The 17,920-nt window shown below is 37.4% G+C and overlaps 1 protein-coding gene across 1 annotated transcript in view; it reads right to left on the reverse strand.

The window, feature by feature from the left end:
- Positions 1–3,032: 3,032 nt before the first annotated feature.
- Positions 3,033–17,920, reverse strand: part of cd81a (CD81 molecule a) — a 30,540-nt gene continuing 15,652 nt past the window's right edge. Inside the window, exons 3-8 of the mRNA XM_053319514.1 lie at positions 12,756–12,853; positions 12,566–12,640; positions 10,653–10,778; positions 9,134–9,232; positions 6,045–6,128; positions 3,033–5,355 (exon numbers count right to left, since the gene is read on the reverse strand). Of these exons, the coding sequence (XP_053175489.1) occupies positions 5,293–5,355; positions 6,045–6,128; positions 9,134–9,232; positions 10,653–10,778; positions 12,566–12,640; positions 12,756–12,853 (545 nt within the window). The 3' untranslated portion in view covers positions 3,033–5,292. The remainder of the gene's footprint in view (positions 5,356–6,044; positions 6,129–9,133; positions 9,233–10,652; positions 10,779–12,565; positions 12,641–12,755; positions 12,854–17,920) is intronic.

A 17,920-nucleotide genomic window follows, 5' to 3' on the forward strand; every position in this document is an offset into this window, starting at 1 on the left:
TTGTCAGCTTGTCAATAATCTGTAAAGCATTATGAAAGTTGCTATATACGTTTGATTGATTATCATTACAGCAGTGTTACACTATGGGGCACACTGACAATGATTTGTCAAAGAGAGTTTTAGTTCAAGTATTTTTAACATTAAGAAAAAAATAAAATAATTATTTGATTATGAAATTGAAATTAACTTCTTCTTTGTCATCATACTCATACACATACATCAAACTTTCTTTTAAACTGGTTAAGCGATTTCATTTTAAAATTGGCAGTCACAGACTTCCATATACTTCTGCAACAATAGCATTCTCTATTCAACAGATCAGGAAACAGAAATCAAAGGCATAGTTCAGATTTTTTGATAAAGGGTGACATGGCCGGTTATTCACCAGCAGTTATAGTGATGTATGGATATTACCTGATGTTATGAGTCCTTTTAAAATAGAGATTTCCTTGCAGGGAAAAATAAGCAGCAACTTATATGGCTTTTATTTTGTTGAGTAATTACATTCTTTATTTATAAAAAAGCATTTTTGTAAGGCAATCTTTTGAAATTGGTTTTAAACATCTTGTTTTTGTTTTCACTGCTGATAGGGTAGAGAGTGAATGGGATAGAGAGTTATTGTGTTGGAATTCAGAGACTCCACAACTACCACAGTCAGCAATGAATCACACAGACAGGCAGGGAGAAATTAGTGTGTATGTGTCGAGATAAACTTGCAGTAGACAGAAAGAGTGGGGCGAGGAGGAGGGACAATATGAAATGTGGCTGTACAGGCCTATGGAAAGAAAAACAATACAACTTACATATAACAAGAGGATATCCCTAAAGATTCTGGACAGATTAATGCTGTGCTGGCTCTGAACTCAGCCAAAAACTTGGCACAAACACAACTGTAATTACAAACTATCAAGATGTTGATTTACATCATAGAAGAATGAAAAGTCCCTATCTTGCCCTGTTTGTACAGAAGTCAGTATAATGTATTTGAAAGATCAGTGTGTCCACCAAAGAATGGTTGTTAGGGTGTGTTACTTCAAAGGCATTCCTATCACCAGATGCATTGTAGAAGCTCATCTGGATCATATTGTCCATGGTTATAAAGAGCAAAGGTAGGTCAACAGACTTGTGTCTGTCTCAGATACGTCAATGCTCCATGTGGAAACCTGGAAAGACAACTACATTGCAGCTGGTTGGAAAAGCCATAATAATAACATGATAATAATAATATTGATAATAACATTATTTAACTTACAACAAAAAGTTGCTTTTTGGTTGAATTTTATACTTGATTTGTGCTATAGAAATAAAGTGTGTAACACTACTACTGCTACTACTAATACTACTACTAGTACTACTACTAATGATGATAATAATAATAATAAAACCATACATACCATACATATAATACAACAATAATACTACTACTAAAACTAATATTTTGTATTCTCATGTGTATACTCTATGTGCTACAGTTTTTTACTGTAGCACAGAACTGAATGTAATAATAATGATGATGATTATAATAATAATAATTCTTGTTGTTATTATTATTGTTGTTGTTAGTGGTAGTAGTATTATGCAAACATACTGTATCTTCCCTTTAGAAATCAGTACCCGTGAAGCCTATCAAGATTATTGCTGACATGGTTTTCATTGTATGATGTCATGCTCTATCAACAGTATTCATAATCCTAAAGTAATGAAAAGATCATGTAGCTAACGCTTTGTGATGCTAGTTCATTTAAGAGGCTTATTTTATTTGCTTTCAAATAAAATGTTGCAGAGCTCAAAATGTGACTTGGACTCAGTTCTCCTGCAGTGTCTCTGAAGGCTTTTTGATAACAGAGTTCATTGGACATTGTGAAATATATACCTCTGTCATGTTTCACATCCTGATTCACTATTTTAGATCATGACCAAGAAAGCAACAATTCAACATCTGCCCACTTGAGAACTACTGAGCACAAAGAAAAACACAAGTACATATCTCCAATTTAAAATAACTAAAACTGTTCAAACTGTAGCACAAAACTGAGTGTTCCTGTAAGTGTGTTTGTTTTGTTAAGCACTGCTTCCCTTTTAAACTTCAGAAGTAGGCGAAAAAATCCTCTGAACCTTTATGGAGCTAGTTCTCAGACTAAGGGCGTGGTTCTAATGGTCAAATACAAACAAATTAAAACTGTTTGTTGTGATACACTGAACAACTGACTATTTGTAAGCTGAAGAACATGGTTTTGGTACTAGTGGGAGGGACAGTATGAGGTTCATGTCTGTCTTAATTTAACTGCACACTGCCAATTCACAGCAGCATAAACCAGCAATTTGAACATTAGAAGCTTTAACACCCAAAAATCTATATATATATATATATATTTAATTCACGTTTGTCTGTGTTGGAGTGTTAAAAAAGAAAAAGAGATTTTATCATTTTTCTGTTAACAGTATACAGTAGTATATAGTAATAAAATACAAGAGTATACCCTACTCACATGGACATGATGACTTTTTTGTTTTATACGTTTATTTGAAGTTTCCAAAGGATGGCAAATTAAAGCCTGCACAAATGACTGGAGAAACATAAAGAAATACAGATGATTCCAAGAACTCACTGAATGGTTTGATGAGGATTAAAATGATGTGAATCAGATGCTACATCCTTCAGTCACATGACCTCAAACCAGCTGAACACCATCTGGGAGATTTTGGAGTAGGAGTGCTCACTCTTCACCAGCATCATCAAAACGCCAATTTAGCTGTTCCCTCCCTCCTGTGGAGCTCCACAAACCTGAGCTCTGAAAGCTTTGCTGGAGGCTTGTTGTGTTGTGTCCCCTCATTTCTCACCCAGAATGACCTGCTGTATGAATGCTGCACTGGTGCTGATTTATTTGAACACAGCACTCCCTAGTGGCATAGTTCAGAACTGTCTGATTGAATTTTGTGTGACATCAGTGGGTATCATCACTTGTTACATCTTACTGTTATCCCATTTTCCATATTAAAAGGTTCCCAAAGAAAAAGACAAGACCAGATGATTGTTTATTTGTAAAATACATTTAATCCCTTTATACTTGGGCAAACCACAGTCTACAAGAGTAGAGAGGGTTGAGACTGAAGTGGCAGTGGATTCTGAGAGTAAGTTCAAAAGGCAGCAACATGGACAATACTTTCAGAGGAACACAGCTTGGCTGCATGTTCCTGGACTGATGTAGGTTGTAATATTATTTTCAATGATTTCTGGGGTAAGAAATTGGCTGTTGTGTTAAATGTTTGATTTAATCTCAGTTGCCACTGCCACAAAATCTTTCCCCCTCTGTTCACTCCTTTGACAACGTACCAGACAAAGATATCACAATACAAAGAGAAAAAAGGCATCGTCCTTCTACAGCCTTCATGATTTTAGTACAATATTTCAGAGCTGTAAATATTACAAGACACTTTCACTTTCTCAGCATGACACATTAACAAGACAAGGTTTTAGTTGGTTGACAAAAGTTGTGATAATATGGATGGTTACACAAGATGATATGGCTAAAAGTGAGTGTGTGTTTATGACGTGCAAAACATAGAACGCTGAGCAGTTCGGCGGCGTCAGAGGCAGCTGGGCAATCGGTATGTTTAGTTGCCCTGTTGAGAGCTTTCTGATTGGCTGAATTTCAGCAGGTGGTGAAAGCTGGTTTGTGGATGACTCTGTAGTATTTAACATGAGTTCGCTGCCCTCTGCTGGTACACATACCACTACTGTAATCAGCCTGAGATGGTACACAAACAGACCAAACAGGCACAATATCATGAACACTTGTTTTACATTTCTGTTGGTGCGTAGATTATAAACAAGATTCAACGCATCAATTCAGAAAATGTAATATTTTGTAAGGAACAATACTTTTTCGCCCTGTTTCTTGTCATTATGCTAAACTAATCTAATCTCCTGCTGATGCTAGCTTTATATCAAACGTAAAAAGTGGCATTATTTTTCTCCTTTCACTTCAAACGAGAAAATGAATTTGTGTATTTCCCAGAATCTAAAACTTTAATCATCACTGATTCTTATTTTCCTGGCCAGCACAAGCCTCCATACATCTCAGAGTCTGACACAGTTTAGTTAAACTATGTTTAACTGTGTTCATGGTATTGTGTTCACCCGTGTTCTCTATGTGCACACACAAACACGACAGTACAAATGACAGGTTAGATGAGATTTGGCTAGACTTAACCAGACAAGGCAACCCAGGTTCAGATTCCAAACACCAAACTGAGGCTTTTTCCACTGCTACAGTTTTGCATGTGTGTCCTCTATGAGTGACACTACAAGCAGGGCTGAGAGCTGAGCAACCAGGGACAGTGATGGCTTTAGTGTGGACGGAAATTCGCTTTTTGGAAAAAGCACAAAACTGATAAATGGATGCAACAGGTGCATCTCATGCCAACAGTCACATTAGGTGTTAATGCTATGGGTCATATTTCACTGAAACTCCTTTGATTAAGGAAACACAACTATAGTGTTAAAGGGCCAGTGTGTATGATTTAGTGGCAAGGTTGCAAATTGCAAGTGAATTCATCCTAACCTCCTAAACTCATGGAGCCAAAACAGACAGACATCAGGTCATTAGAAATTTGGTTCCATCTCCCAAGAGTCCTGCAGACATCACAGAGTATGGTCTGTAGGACAGTGTGTGTGTTAGTGTGTGTGTTCTCTCTGACATAGTGAGGCCAACACGAGTGCCAGTCTTTAACACCATCATCTGGTTTAGTCTAGAGCAAGGCAAACAAGAAGAGTGCAGGAAGAATAAAGAAGAAGACTCTACTGTAATACAATATTCATGCTCAGGCAGTCATAAAGCACTGTTAATATATATATGTATGTACAGTTTATACATAAAACAGTGAAAAAAAAATCCATAAAACCAAGAATATAAGGGCATGTTCATGGGGGAGGAAGCAGTAAACAACTAATTCAACACTAAAAGATTAAAGCAGCAGCTACACCGAGCCGGTACATGTAAATCATGTGTGACATAATGTGATATAATATCTACATATCAGGTTAGAATAGCACTGGTCAAATATGCATAACATCATCTGTGACTAACACAAAAAAAAACCAAAAAAAAACATTGACAGTGTAATAAAAAAAGAGCTCAATGGAGGATGGTCTACGTTGTCTTCTCAAAGAGCTGACTAAATCCAGCAAGCTATATTTGCTGCTTAGAAAAAGAAGAAGAGGAGAGAGAGAATGAGATAGAGACGGTGAGGTCGCCCCTTCCTTCATTGGCCAAAATGACCCGTTACTTTTTAATAGACAGGGCTGTTGCGGATCCCGCAGCACAACACCATACTGAAGATCATCTCGAAGATCTAGGAGGATAAAACACAAGACAAGTGAGAATGTGAAATATATTCCCTATAAAAGACTCAGATTGTGCTTTCAAAATAATACAACAGAAAGGATAATGGTCATATTCCATTTTTTTAGCACATCACTGAGTCACACTTGGTGTTCCTTCATTACCATAAACACACAATGTAGTTTATTATTACTCAATCCCACAGACACTGTTCTGCTGCCAGAAATACTAAGAAGAAGAAGAAGCAGAATAACACTAGCCTTATACGTTAATCTAGCCAAGTAATTTCAGGTCTTAGACATTTAGATAGCTATACACTAAATATGTTGGATCAAATTAGTCTGAGTGGGCTCACTTTTTGTTTTTAAGTGCTATTAGTCTAATTAAAAGCAGTGACTGTTGCTGAAGTCAGAGAGATTCATTGTACTTGTATCTTTTAAGTGACTGATGCAGTTAAACACGCATCATTTATATTTTATATTACAGGATTTACATGCTTTATTTACAACCATTTAATAATTGCATCGATGCAGTAAAAGAGCAGTCACACCTTTGGCCATGACTACATGACTATATTTAGGATTTAATGATGTAATGGCTGCAGCTGTCAGTGTGTGTCTAGACACATTCAATGTACGTGTCAATGGTCTGCACCTGCTGTATGCTTTTGAAGAAACACAGTATATTATTGAAACTCACCATAATAACTGCAACCACCAGAGCAGCGATACCGATCAGATAAATCTTATCTGAGAACAATTCGTTGATCCTGCTGTGGCAATTCTGCAAAGGAAAAATCATCAAAATATTATTTTATAGCTTTCTTATTGCCTCATTTTGAGGTCAATAGGAAAACTACATGTTACTCTTATCATTATTCTAGTGAGCAGTTTGGCTTCTTGTTCATTCAGGGCTGTATTCAGAGTAAGAACTTCATTATGTGACATTAAAGGATGGGTTCACTGTTTTTCAGTTAGGAGCCCAAATGAACATTGACACATACCTCTTGCTGTAATCACTCCTCCTGTTCATACTGACCATTAAATAATGTACTTACAATGTAAGTGATGGAGGACAAAATCTACAGTCCCCCTTCTGTGAAATTATTTACAAGTTGATCTGAAGCTAATATGAAGCTTCAGCCGTCAAGTCTTCCATGTTTCGACGTTACAGTCTTTTTAGAGTCAAAGTCCCTCTTTTTGTTACTATTCTTTCACCACAGCTCAACCGGGAAATATAAGCATCACATCTACTTTAAATGACTGTGTATACTGTGGATTTTGTCCTCCATCATTTCCATTGAAGGCACATTTGAAGCAGATCTTTTAATAGTCAGTATGAACAGGAGGAATGATTACAGTGAGGAAAACCTCTTTCACCTCTCATATGGAAACCTGACTGATGGTTTAAGATCAGACATGAAAATTGTAAACCTTTCTTCCAATACTACAGTCATGCTAAAGATACTACAAAAATATTAAAAAGGCTTTCTCTGTTATCTCCCGCAAATGTTCGTGTAATAACATTCCACAAACTAACCAGTGAGATGGACTATTCATGGCTATCAATGTAAATACATTAACTGCTTCTGCTGTATATTTATTAGCGTCTTCATTTTAGCCATGCTAGCAGCTTGGGATCCTAACAAATACTTGTAAAATTATTGACACTCCCATCAGCCTCAGCTGTAGTGTGTTTAGTGCTAATTAGCATGTTAGCATATGAACATGCTACATTAAAATATACTAAAAACTACCTTTACCATCAGCAGGTCACTGAGAGCAGGCTAGCATGTAGCTCAAAGCTCTGCTAAGTACAGCCTTGCTAGCTGCTAGCATGGCTGTAGACACACAGTTTGATTTATTTAGCACTCAACTACTATTACTTGTATTATTATTTTTATTATCAACTTATTCTAATCTTATTACAACATGCTTTATCTAAATTAACCTTCACAATAGGTAACCATGTGTCTTGTATTTGGTCTAATGTGATTACACACACAGTAAAAAACATATTTTTAAGAGAAATAAATCTATCCACTTTTCCTGTCAACTGATGTTGGTTTAACACTATTTACTTGACACACAGGAAAACATCACTTCCAGAAAACTAAACACAGGACAGTGCTGGCAGGCTGGGAGGCTTGGACTGGACTCAGATCATTTCAGTAATGTGAATGTGCTGCCAAGAAATCAAGTTGAATGTCCAGAGCAAGCACAAGTCTAAATACAGACAACTTTCCCTGCATATCTTTCTACTGAAAGTTTGCACCAAAGCAGCTGACTTAAATCTACAGCCCTAAAAACAGCCTTCAATGTTTTTACATCACAAATGTAATTGGAATGATATGCTCTATTTATTACTCCATCAAAAGACAACTGCTTTACATCAGTGCTTCTCAACCTTTAACAGAGGTCTACATACAATACCAAACTCATGACTGTGCTCTAAACATGGAGCTGGAGCCAGAAGGGCATTAGCTCATCTAGGCATAAAGACTGGAAGCAAAAGGAAACAGCTATCCTGTCAAAAATACATCTACCAACACCTCAAAAACTCACCAATTACAAAGTTAAATATTCTTTAATATGTACGCAGTAAACAGTCATGTAAAAACTACAAGTTACAGTTTCACAGGAAATTTCCCTGTAGTTATTTCTTGGCGAATCATGTTGTCACTGTGTGTTTGCCAGGCCACCTGCAGAGACGCTGCACAGAAGAGATGGGTGGATCGATAAACTGTAATTCATCAAGAAAGAGTTCAACATGTATCCTCTCTGTACATTTGGAGAGAGTCAAGCTAGCTTCCAGTCTGTATTCTTGCTAGTTGAATCATATCAGGGCTCTTTTTTCTCATTTAATACAGCAAGAAAGTAAAGAGTGTATTACCCTGTTGAACACCTCTTTAAAAAAAATGGCTACATTTTAACTGACAGACTGACACAATGCACTGGTAGCATAGATGTATTTTGAGCGCGGGATACAGTAAGCCAATTTTTCCCAGTGGTCACTTGCAGTATTGCAGCTTTTTTTTTAAAATCCCTCTGCGGCCGAATAAGCATTTTCCCCACAGACCACCATTATAAAAGAGACACACCTCGAACAACGGACAAGGTCAATTATGAGTGTACTGTAATACCACCACATTTGTATCCACAGTTAACACCACTTCACTGCAGGCCTGAATCCATTCTGGGTTGCAGCCACTGTTATTATAGTACCGTATATGCTTATTTAGCTTTGTTTATATCTGCTTTATTTCTTTATTAAACCTTCATCAAGCCGAGAAAAGCAAGTTAAAAACGTGTGATGTCATCACAATGTAAAGTGTACGGACAGGAGTTTATTGGGGAAAGACTACTGAGCAGTGGGCCGCTTAACATGGAAGCAAACCGAAGCAATTCTGTAATATAACTGAATAGGCACCATATTTTGTTCGGTATCCAGCTCTTATAATACATCCATGACTTGCCCACCTAAACAGAATGGTTAATTATATTAATAACCTCTGTGCTTCAACAAGACACCATGTCTATCTTGGGGGAAGTCCTGAAGAAATGAGGACAGTGTACATTAACTGTGTTTTCAAGACCATTGTGTTCACTCCAAATGTATAACAAAAAATATATCACACATAATTCATTTTACAATGTGAGATGTGTTTTACTCTTACAGTAACACATAGTACATACATTTGTTGCTGTACTGATGAGGTTTTGCGCTCTGTTGGTGGTGAATAAAACCACTGTAGATGGGGGAAAAAAAAAAAACACTGTCACACTTACGATTGAAACTCCTTTAGAGGGGCACACATCAGTCAGGCCAAGCTTGTCTGTGATCAACGAGAAGACCCCACTTCCTACTCCTTTACCACAGCAATTCAGCTGAAACACAAAAACAACAGTGTCCTCCAATTACTGTATGTTACAGGGTATTTATTCATGTTACACAATTTGCCTGGTGATTTTTTTACACCGCCTGTAAAATGTTTGTTTCTTTAATTCACAGTTGTTTCCTTTCATTATTTTACATTCTGCATTTCTCTTAAACATAACATTACATAGAACAAACTGTCATTGTGATTGCATCATTTTATACTGTATATTTCCACAGATTTTTACTGTTGTGTGACCTTTTTTGTGTGCATCCTCTTAGTGATGGTGCTTTAACACCTGATCTGTTTGATGCACTTTATTCTTTGTTTTTGCTTGGTAAATCACTATAAGTCCATCTGCGAGATCATTTGGTAACCTTGGTAACACACGCCCACATCAGCACGAGCGCTTGGATTGCAATACATCAGAGCAAAAAGTTGTTAAAACTAGGGCTGCAACTAATTTTCATTTTTATTGATTAATCTGATTCTGATTTCTCAATTCATTAATTAGTTATTTAGTCCAGTCTAATAATGTTAGAGTATGGTGTCATAGAGGACTAAATAAACCATAAACTGTTTGTATTTGGGGGCTGGAATCAAATAATGTATTTTTTTTCTTTTCAAAATGATTTATTAATTATCAAATTATTTTTACCAACCTGACATAATTAATCATACAAGGTTTAAATTCATGTTTATAACCAGATATTATTTCATCAGCTTGTTCTGACACCAGAGAAGTGAAGTAAACACATAAGGATCAGTAATGTGCTGCTCTGTCCATTTAAGTAATGTGACTGTGCTGCTCAGGCTTAGTCACCAGCAGCACTGAGTCACTGGGAGGCATCTGTCAGAGCTGATTGGTGTTATTTGTGTTCTGCTTCACAATTAACGCTGACTGAAAGCGAGTCGCTACAGCTGCAGCCGTGCAGTGAGTTTCCTCCTTTTTTGGGGGCGGGTGGCTGAATCCGCTGCTGCTGCTGCTGCTTGGAGAACTGTTATATGTAGCAAATAGTCCCGTAGCAACAGCAATAAAGGCGGTATGTCCATGAAGGAAAAGCTTACAAAAGAACAAACTCCAGCCTTCACAACTCCAACTGTTGTAATAATCTGTTGAGTGTGCAGCTGTTGAGATGTGTGACTGGCTGTATTCAGCAGAGCTCTACCTTGTGGTGATGTTGATGTATTACATGTCACACGTATCTGGGTCAGAGGCACACCTGCTGCTGTGCTGAACACTCTCAGCTGTCACATGATTCTTTGAGGGTCTTTATTTTTACATGTGCACAGTAGATGACTGCAGTGAGGACTTGAGCTGGCTTTGATCGATTAACTGCGATCTCTTCCTTCCTTCAAGGGAGGGGTTTTTAATGTTTTTATTTTTTTGCATTATATTATAATATACATTTCATAGTGTGTGTTCTTACCGTCTCGTGGAAGATCTTGAGCACAGAGGCGGCTGCCTTTGTCTTCTCTTTGTCCGTTTCGGTGAGAGATTGCACCGTGGCCTTGTCGTACACAGAGTCATAGAAGTTGGTCATCTCCTTTGACACCTGAAACAGGGACAGAGAGGTTACCGTTGGCTCTGCCTCAAACTGAATACTTTCTGTTCAATCAATCAAACTATATTTATATAGAGGCTTTCATACAGGTCAAGACAGAACAAATGACAACATAAAGAAAAGGAAGGAAAACGATGAACAATACCAAAGAACAAATTACAAAGAAAAGGAGAAAAAACTGAGACCAATACACATAAAAGAACATAAGAATACAAACTTTAAATACAGTAAAATAAATAAAATAAAATAAGAAAAAAGAGAATAAGTGTGTTAAAAGTAAGAGTAAAAAGAAAAACTAGGTTAAAATATATTAACAAGACAAAACAGAAGTAAAAATAAAATAAAGAGAAAGTTTAATAAAAACTAGACTAAAACTAGGTTCAATATATTAACAAGACGGAAGTAAAATAAAACAAAAAAGAAAGATTATAATAGAAAGATATACATAAAATAAAGTTTGCTCCCCATCTCTGGAATTCATTACCACCCCAACTCAGAAACATCGATTCATTCCCCCTTTTCAAATCACAACTCAAAATACATCTGTTTAAAACTGCCCATTCCATCTGATGTCAATTGCTGTGTCATTTTATATGGTCTTTATCTTTATATTTTATTTGTATAGTTGCTTCTTTTCAATGTGTTTTTAATGTGTCTTTAATTTCACTAACTCTGTACGGTGTCCTTGACTGCCAAGAAAGGTGCCTTTAAATAAAATGTATTATTATTATTGTAATTATTTGAAATCATAAAAACTAATAGAATAAGAAAAGACTATAAACAATTCTTAATCAAAAGCCAGGCTGAACAGGTAGGTTTACATATCAAAAGGCTGGTCCGAGTGATAGATCAATGAGTCTGAAGGCTCATCAGATATTAAATCACAACACAGTGGTTGACAGGATCTTTCGTCCATATATCAGTTTTTATCAGTGAGGTTAACTGTAGAATAACTTTAAAGTAATCTACCAGGAATGTGTGCTTGCATGTGTTTGATTACAAAGACTTGGCCCTGTGTTGCAGCACATGTTTAACCAGGTCAGTTTGAATGCAACATTGTGTTGTTAGGTTTTTTTAGCAGGAGGCCAGTGTTGGCAGAGTAGACAAAGCACAGCGATCCCACTGAAATTAATGAGGGGTCTACTTTTCACACAGTGCACAAGACACTGATGGAAAATGCTTTATAAACAATGTGGTCTTTATAAATTACAGGTCAATTTAAGGATAACTGAAAAGTTTCAAACCTAAAATCTGAAGTATTTCTATATAGCATTAAGTATTCACAAATTAAGCAGAATTTGAAGTTAGATAAAATCACGGTCCAGTGAGAAGAGTAAATAGAAAAAACACAAAGACAGGAAGCGGTCATGTGAAAGAAATGAAAAAGTTTAGACTTTGGCAGAACATGTTGTGCTCATGTGGTCGTAATAAGAAGCTGATTGAGGAAAAATGGGGTTTGTACAAACTGGATTTAAATCTAATAACCATTTTTATCCTAGTCACTGTTAATCTAACAGTAGGCATGCATTCAAACCTGTAAATCTAAAGCACCAAATCTGGTGCAACAGGTGCCAAATTATCTAAACACCTTATAAAACAGTAGGTCATGTTATGAATATGTGAAAGAAAAAATATGACAGTTAATGACTGTTCCAAATAGGCATGAAAATCTTTAAATGCATCCTGTATTTACTGTACTGCTAAATGTTGCATGCCTATTTCTAGCGCTGGTGTAAATGTCTGGGAGTGTGTGTCTGTGCGTGTGTTTGCAGTCTCACAGTGTCTTTATGCATGAAGCCCCAGATACCAGCTGCAACCTCACAGGCGAACAGGATGACCAGGCAGGCGAAGAACTGTGGGACAAGAAGGAAAACATGGGATAAATGGGTTATGCGGAAGGCTTTCATTAAGCTGGGGTTTTCCCTCATTGGTTAATGACAAAACAAACTAAGTGTGACAGTGACTCACAGTTCCCAGCAGACATTGGGACTCCTGGATGGCACCGTAGCAACCGAGGAACCCGACAACCATCATCACAGCGCCGACGCCGATCAGGATGTGGACACCTGGACGGACAGAAAAGGACAGGCTGATTAATATCCATGACGCAGTAGATCAATTAGTAGGGGCCTGACAGGAGTGCTGCAGGGACACCCGGAGTACTTGACTGTATCCTCATGTTCATGTAAACAACAAACCACTGAAAAAGGCTTAAAAACCACAGTGGTTTTAAAGCCTTACAAATATCCTCCACCCCATTTAAATACCTACATGTGTCCAGTAACACGTGACAGCCAGCAGAGGGCGCAATGATGTTTTTAGTGCCAGTAGGATAAAGCGAGTCATGTTCCAGTTATGTTCACAGGAAGTTGTTTGGTGTTTTCTTATATAAATTGTCTGCTCTATAATTCAGCACATAATAAACCAGGTCCTGCACTTGTTCTCTCTTTCCTCACACATACACTTTCCTCACAGTGAAGAATGTCAGGAAAGAAAAAAAGAAGTGTGGGAATGTGCTCCACCGTCTCATCACAAACAGACTCATTTCTCTGGTTGTAAAAAAAAAAAAAAAAAAAACCCAGCTGTGATTTGGCCCTTTTTAGTACAACAGCTGAGAGAAAGAAGTGAAAATTAGTTGGAAGTTCAGGTCAGCGGTCTGGTGTTGGTGTGAGTCAGTCAGGCTAAAAGCTGGGTGGAAAGATGGGACCGGAGACGAGAAAATCACTTCTGATTTGTTTTCCTTTTTCTTTTCTTTTTTATTTAAAAGGCTGATTTGCTGTTTTTGCAAGTTTTAGTTCTATAAATACACACGACTGCCTAAGACTTTCCTGTGTTAAATGTCTTTTTCCATCCAGCAGGTTGGTTTCCATTCAGTGCAGTAAACTTAAAAAAAAAAGAAAAAGAAAAAAAAAAGTAACTGCAGAGTAGAGCCTGACTGAGATTTCAGTCAGCCAATATTATTGGCGGACAATGACCAATCACAGATGTTTATTTGAGATTATCAGCTGATATGTCGATATCTACGTCAGCATAACTACTTTTGTTGGACGATATATTGTGTTAAAAATAATTGTGATAAACATAATAACATAACATAATAGCACCCCCCTTATACTAATAGCATAAAGGGGGCAGAGGGTGAGATTGTAGAGTGGGTGCTATGCTTCTGTAAAAACACAGACTGCCATTACGGTAGGGGACAGACTTATTTACCTTTAACTCCATATAAGCAGCGCTGCACACTTCTGCAGTCTCAGGATGTGCACAATGAGGCAACTACTTACTTAGTCAATGTGATATGAATAGCCTCTTAGCCTCTTGTGTGAAGTGTGGCAATAAAAAAGAAGCTTTGACTGTTACTCAGCATCAAGAAAACTAGAACCAGCTTATTTATCTTTAAGATGTTCCTCAGGAACTCCGGGAGAAAAACTACCTTCTTTCTTTTACTTTAACCAATATTTCATAATTTATCATGGAAATATTAATGCTTATTTACTTTATATCTTTTTAAAATTCATTTAATATTAAATATTTTGGGCTACATATAAAACAAACTGCCAACCTCAATTTTATCAGACTAGAAAATCATTTTTCCAGCTCACAGACATCAACTGAAGCACAAACACTGATGTCAGTGAGAACCTGGGCTTTCTCTCACCGTCTTATTGTGCTTGAATCAGGGGAGTAGAGCTCTCTGTGTTCAGTCCAGGCATCATTACTCCTGCTTGTCAGCTCAGACATAATTCGATTCTGGACCACTAACTGGTCCCGTACCTCGTATACCCCACCCCTCTTCTTCCCACAGAGCCACTCACTCGCACACACACACACACTCACACAAATGCTAATTTATAAATCGATATCTTGGCCACTGACCAAGCAGTGCCTCCATCTCCTATATTGTGGCTCTCCAGTCTGACACAGTCCCTCCCTTCCCTCCCTCCCTCCCTCTTCCACTGCTGTCTCAATGTCTCCATCTCTTACAAAACCACCACCCATCCTTTTTATGTATTGCATTTGCTCATTTGAAATTATGCTCTCAATAATTCCATTTACTTAAATGTCTTTTCCTGTCTGTCTTGATTTAGCCTCCTCATGAATCCTCTCCTATTATGCTCTCTGCTGTCTGCCTCTATTCATCAGACCTACAGTATTCCCTTGTACTGACTGAAGAGGAGCTGATGGATTACACCATTCCTGTGCATGTTGCAGCATTGCACGAGATGTGTTGAGATCTTCTCAACTTTCAAGGCCACAACTAAAATGACCACATGCTATCCAGTGAACCTTCTGAATAAGAAATGGTTCCTATACTTGGCTTTTGATGTCTTTTGATTGCGATTGGTCAAGGTATGAACTTCTCTCTCAAGCTGTCTTTTCATTCTTCAGACAATTACTTACTTTCATTTACTTCTTTCACTTTCACAGTTTAGAACAGCTATGAAACTAGACTGTTTGATGCCCTTCCTTTAGGGACATTCTTTGAGGTTGAAAATCAGAAGCCACCTGTGTTCCTCAAATTAAACTCAAGGTTTTCCCTTCCTATCTAAGGGTTGCCTTTGTATTATTGTCCACCACCTTTGTTGAAAATGACAGCTTGTGATGTTGACGAAATGTAAAGGTGGAACTCCACAGTGAAGCACTCCATCTCCCAATCAGTCTGTTACTCTCGTGCAGATAAGACTGTAAGACACTTACAAATTAATGCCTTTTTTTTTTTTTAGACCACTTATCTTAATCGCCAGTTTTGTATCATATTGTATTTCAGTGGACTAAGGTCACAATGAATAGTTTGGCACACAGTATACTTGTGCAAGAGTCTGAAAATGGTTTCCTCTTTTCTATTCATTCAATCGACAATTGATTTTGAATCAAACTGGTACCCAGGCATTGTGATACTATTGAATTGGGAGAGAAGTATATTGTCCCAGGCCTATAAAATATACACCATCATTTGTTACAACCTTTGTTCCATTTTGGTGTAAAATTTCAATATCTATGAAAACTTTTGTCTTTCAAATCATTTTTTTCACTTCAGCGCACAACACTGTTTACGTCACATCATGCACGTCTCCAGACTTTGTCAACATTATCTCAAAAATACAGGAAGTACTCTTCAAGCTATTCTTAGTTCATCCGCACTGTCGCACACAATATATAGCAATTTCACAAGTGGAATTTCCGTAAAATTGAACTACTATAATAACGTACCTCCAAATATTTTATCCAGATGTGTTTAGTTGCTTTGTTTAAGTTACCTCGCTATTGTTTATTGTACAATGAAGGTCTTCCTTTCTGCTGCTTCCTGTTCCGTTATGATTTGGAAGTTTATTAATAATACTGCAGGCTGTCCATGAAATGACATCAGCTATTCTGTGGGGAATTCAGAGATAAAGATAACTGCAATGGAAAAGACCTTCAAGGAGGAACATCATGCAGGTAACTCAATATCTCAACCTGCAGACATTTCCAATACAAAACAGTGTTTCCAGTTTTCCACTTGTTTTTCTGGAATCAATCAGTCCAAAAATGTGGTGAGTTTTTCTTGACCCTGGTACATCATACTATTATGTTCTTCTTAGAAAACATAGTCTAAAGCACTATAGTGCCTCCTCCTTCCCTTTGTTACTTAATGTCATAATGTATGATTTTATGTTTGATTTAGTGTAGCAACATTGCTTTGTGTTGTGGTATGATTGGTATTATTTTATAGTAGCTTGATTTTTTATCCTACACCAAAACCTTACAATAGAACAAGTCTGCCTGTTGTATTTTTGACAGATAGTTACATCAAGCCTTGTTGTAGACTTAGAAATGTGAAGGTATGGTGAAGGAAAGTCTATAATCCAGCTCATACAACAGGATGTGACAATGAACATGTGGAGCAGAACCCTAGATAAAGGGTAGAATGAATCATTGAAGTCAAACACCTCAGGGTTCAATCCCTTACTGGACAAGTCTATTCATTTCCAAAGCAGATGAGGTTCCTAGGAAACCCTATGCAGGGATATTCCTCTGACTCAGATTCTAATTTTGTGATTTGGTACAGTAAACCACTGGGTATGTATACAGTCACTGTGGGTCTGGTAGCTATGAGACTTCCTGACACAGTTACACTGAGTCATGTTGGATTTCCCAACCAATACAACACTAATACTAAACACTAAACCATAGTGTTCTGTCTATCACCACAACCCGATTCAAGGGGCGTGTATACAGCTGTTGTCTATGCAGACAGTCTTTCCTCCTGTCCTCCTATCCTCCTGTCCTCCTGTCCTCTTCAATCTGGCAATTTGGGTAATGTCAGGCAAGCACGCAGAAACTTCTGTATTAAGATTATTCATAATAAGGACTGAGGGCCAAGCAAACTGTGGGAGTTTCCCAGGAGAAACAATAAAATGAGAGCACGAAAATATGGGAGAAACCCGGGAAACAGGAGTGTTGGCAGATCTGCAGTCATTCTTCCTGTCCTCTGTTCCCCCCCCCCCGTCTGTTGCTGGGGTGATTCACTGCCTGTAGGTACCTCTGTTAGAGGAGGGGCTGCTTTGTCTCAGCCAGCAGCTAAGTGTACAAGAGTTTGCCAAATTTCAGAGCAGTTGAAAATATTGCTTTTCTCTCCTCCCCCCATGTTTTTCATTCTCTATCAACTTCAGACTGTGTTTTTCTGTCAGGAACATTACTTATTTTACTGACAATATTTAGATTTCTTTACCGTGAGGATATTTTATATAGGGACTATGCTGTTGTAAATATTACTGTTGCTGCTGTAGAAACGTAAAATATAAATCTATTCAAATGCTGTTCTGAATATTTAATGATCATTTAAAACATTTACAACCCAATAGTGTTTCTTTTTTAATATTGTAAATAATAAATAACTCAAAATAAAATAATAAACATTGTAACAAAAGTATGTGAAAATGTATGGCAACAAGAGCATCTAAACCCCTCCAGAAACAAAGTCAAAGTCAGCTTTATTATCTATTTCTTCACATGTACCAGACATACCAAGGAATCGAGAAGACGTTACTCACTATCCCACGGTGAAGCAGATGAAGTGCACAGGCACAACAGATAAGACAAGACAAACACTAAAAACTAAACGCTAAACTTCAGGGAAATCCTGATTTTCA

The sequence above is a fragment of the Scomber japonicus genome, chromosome 1 (assembly GCF_027409825.1).
Source record: "Scomber japonicus isolate fScoJap1 chromosome 1, fScoJap1.pri, whole genome shotgun sequence".
Taxonomy (NCBI): domain Eukaryota; kingdom Metazoa; phylum Chordata; class Actinopteri; order Scombriformes; family Scombridae; genus Scomber; species Scomber japonicus.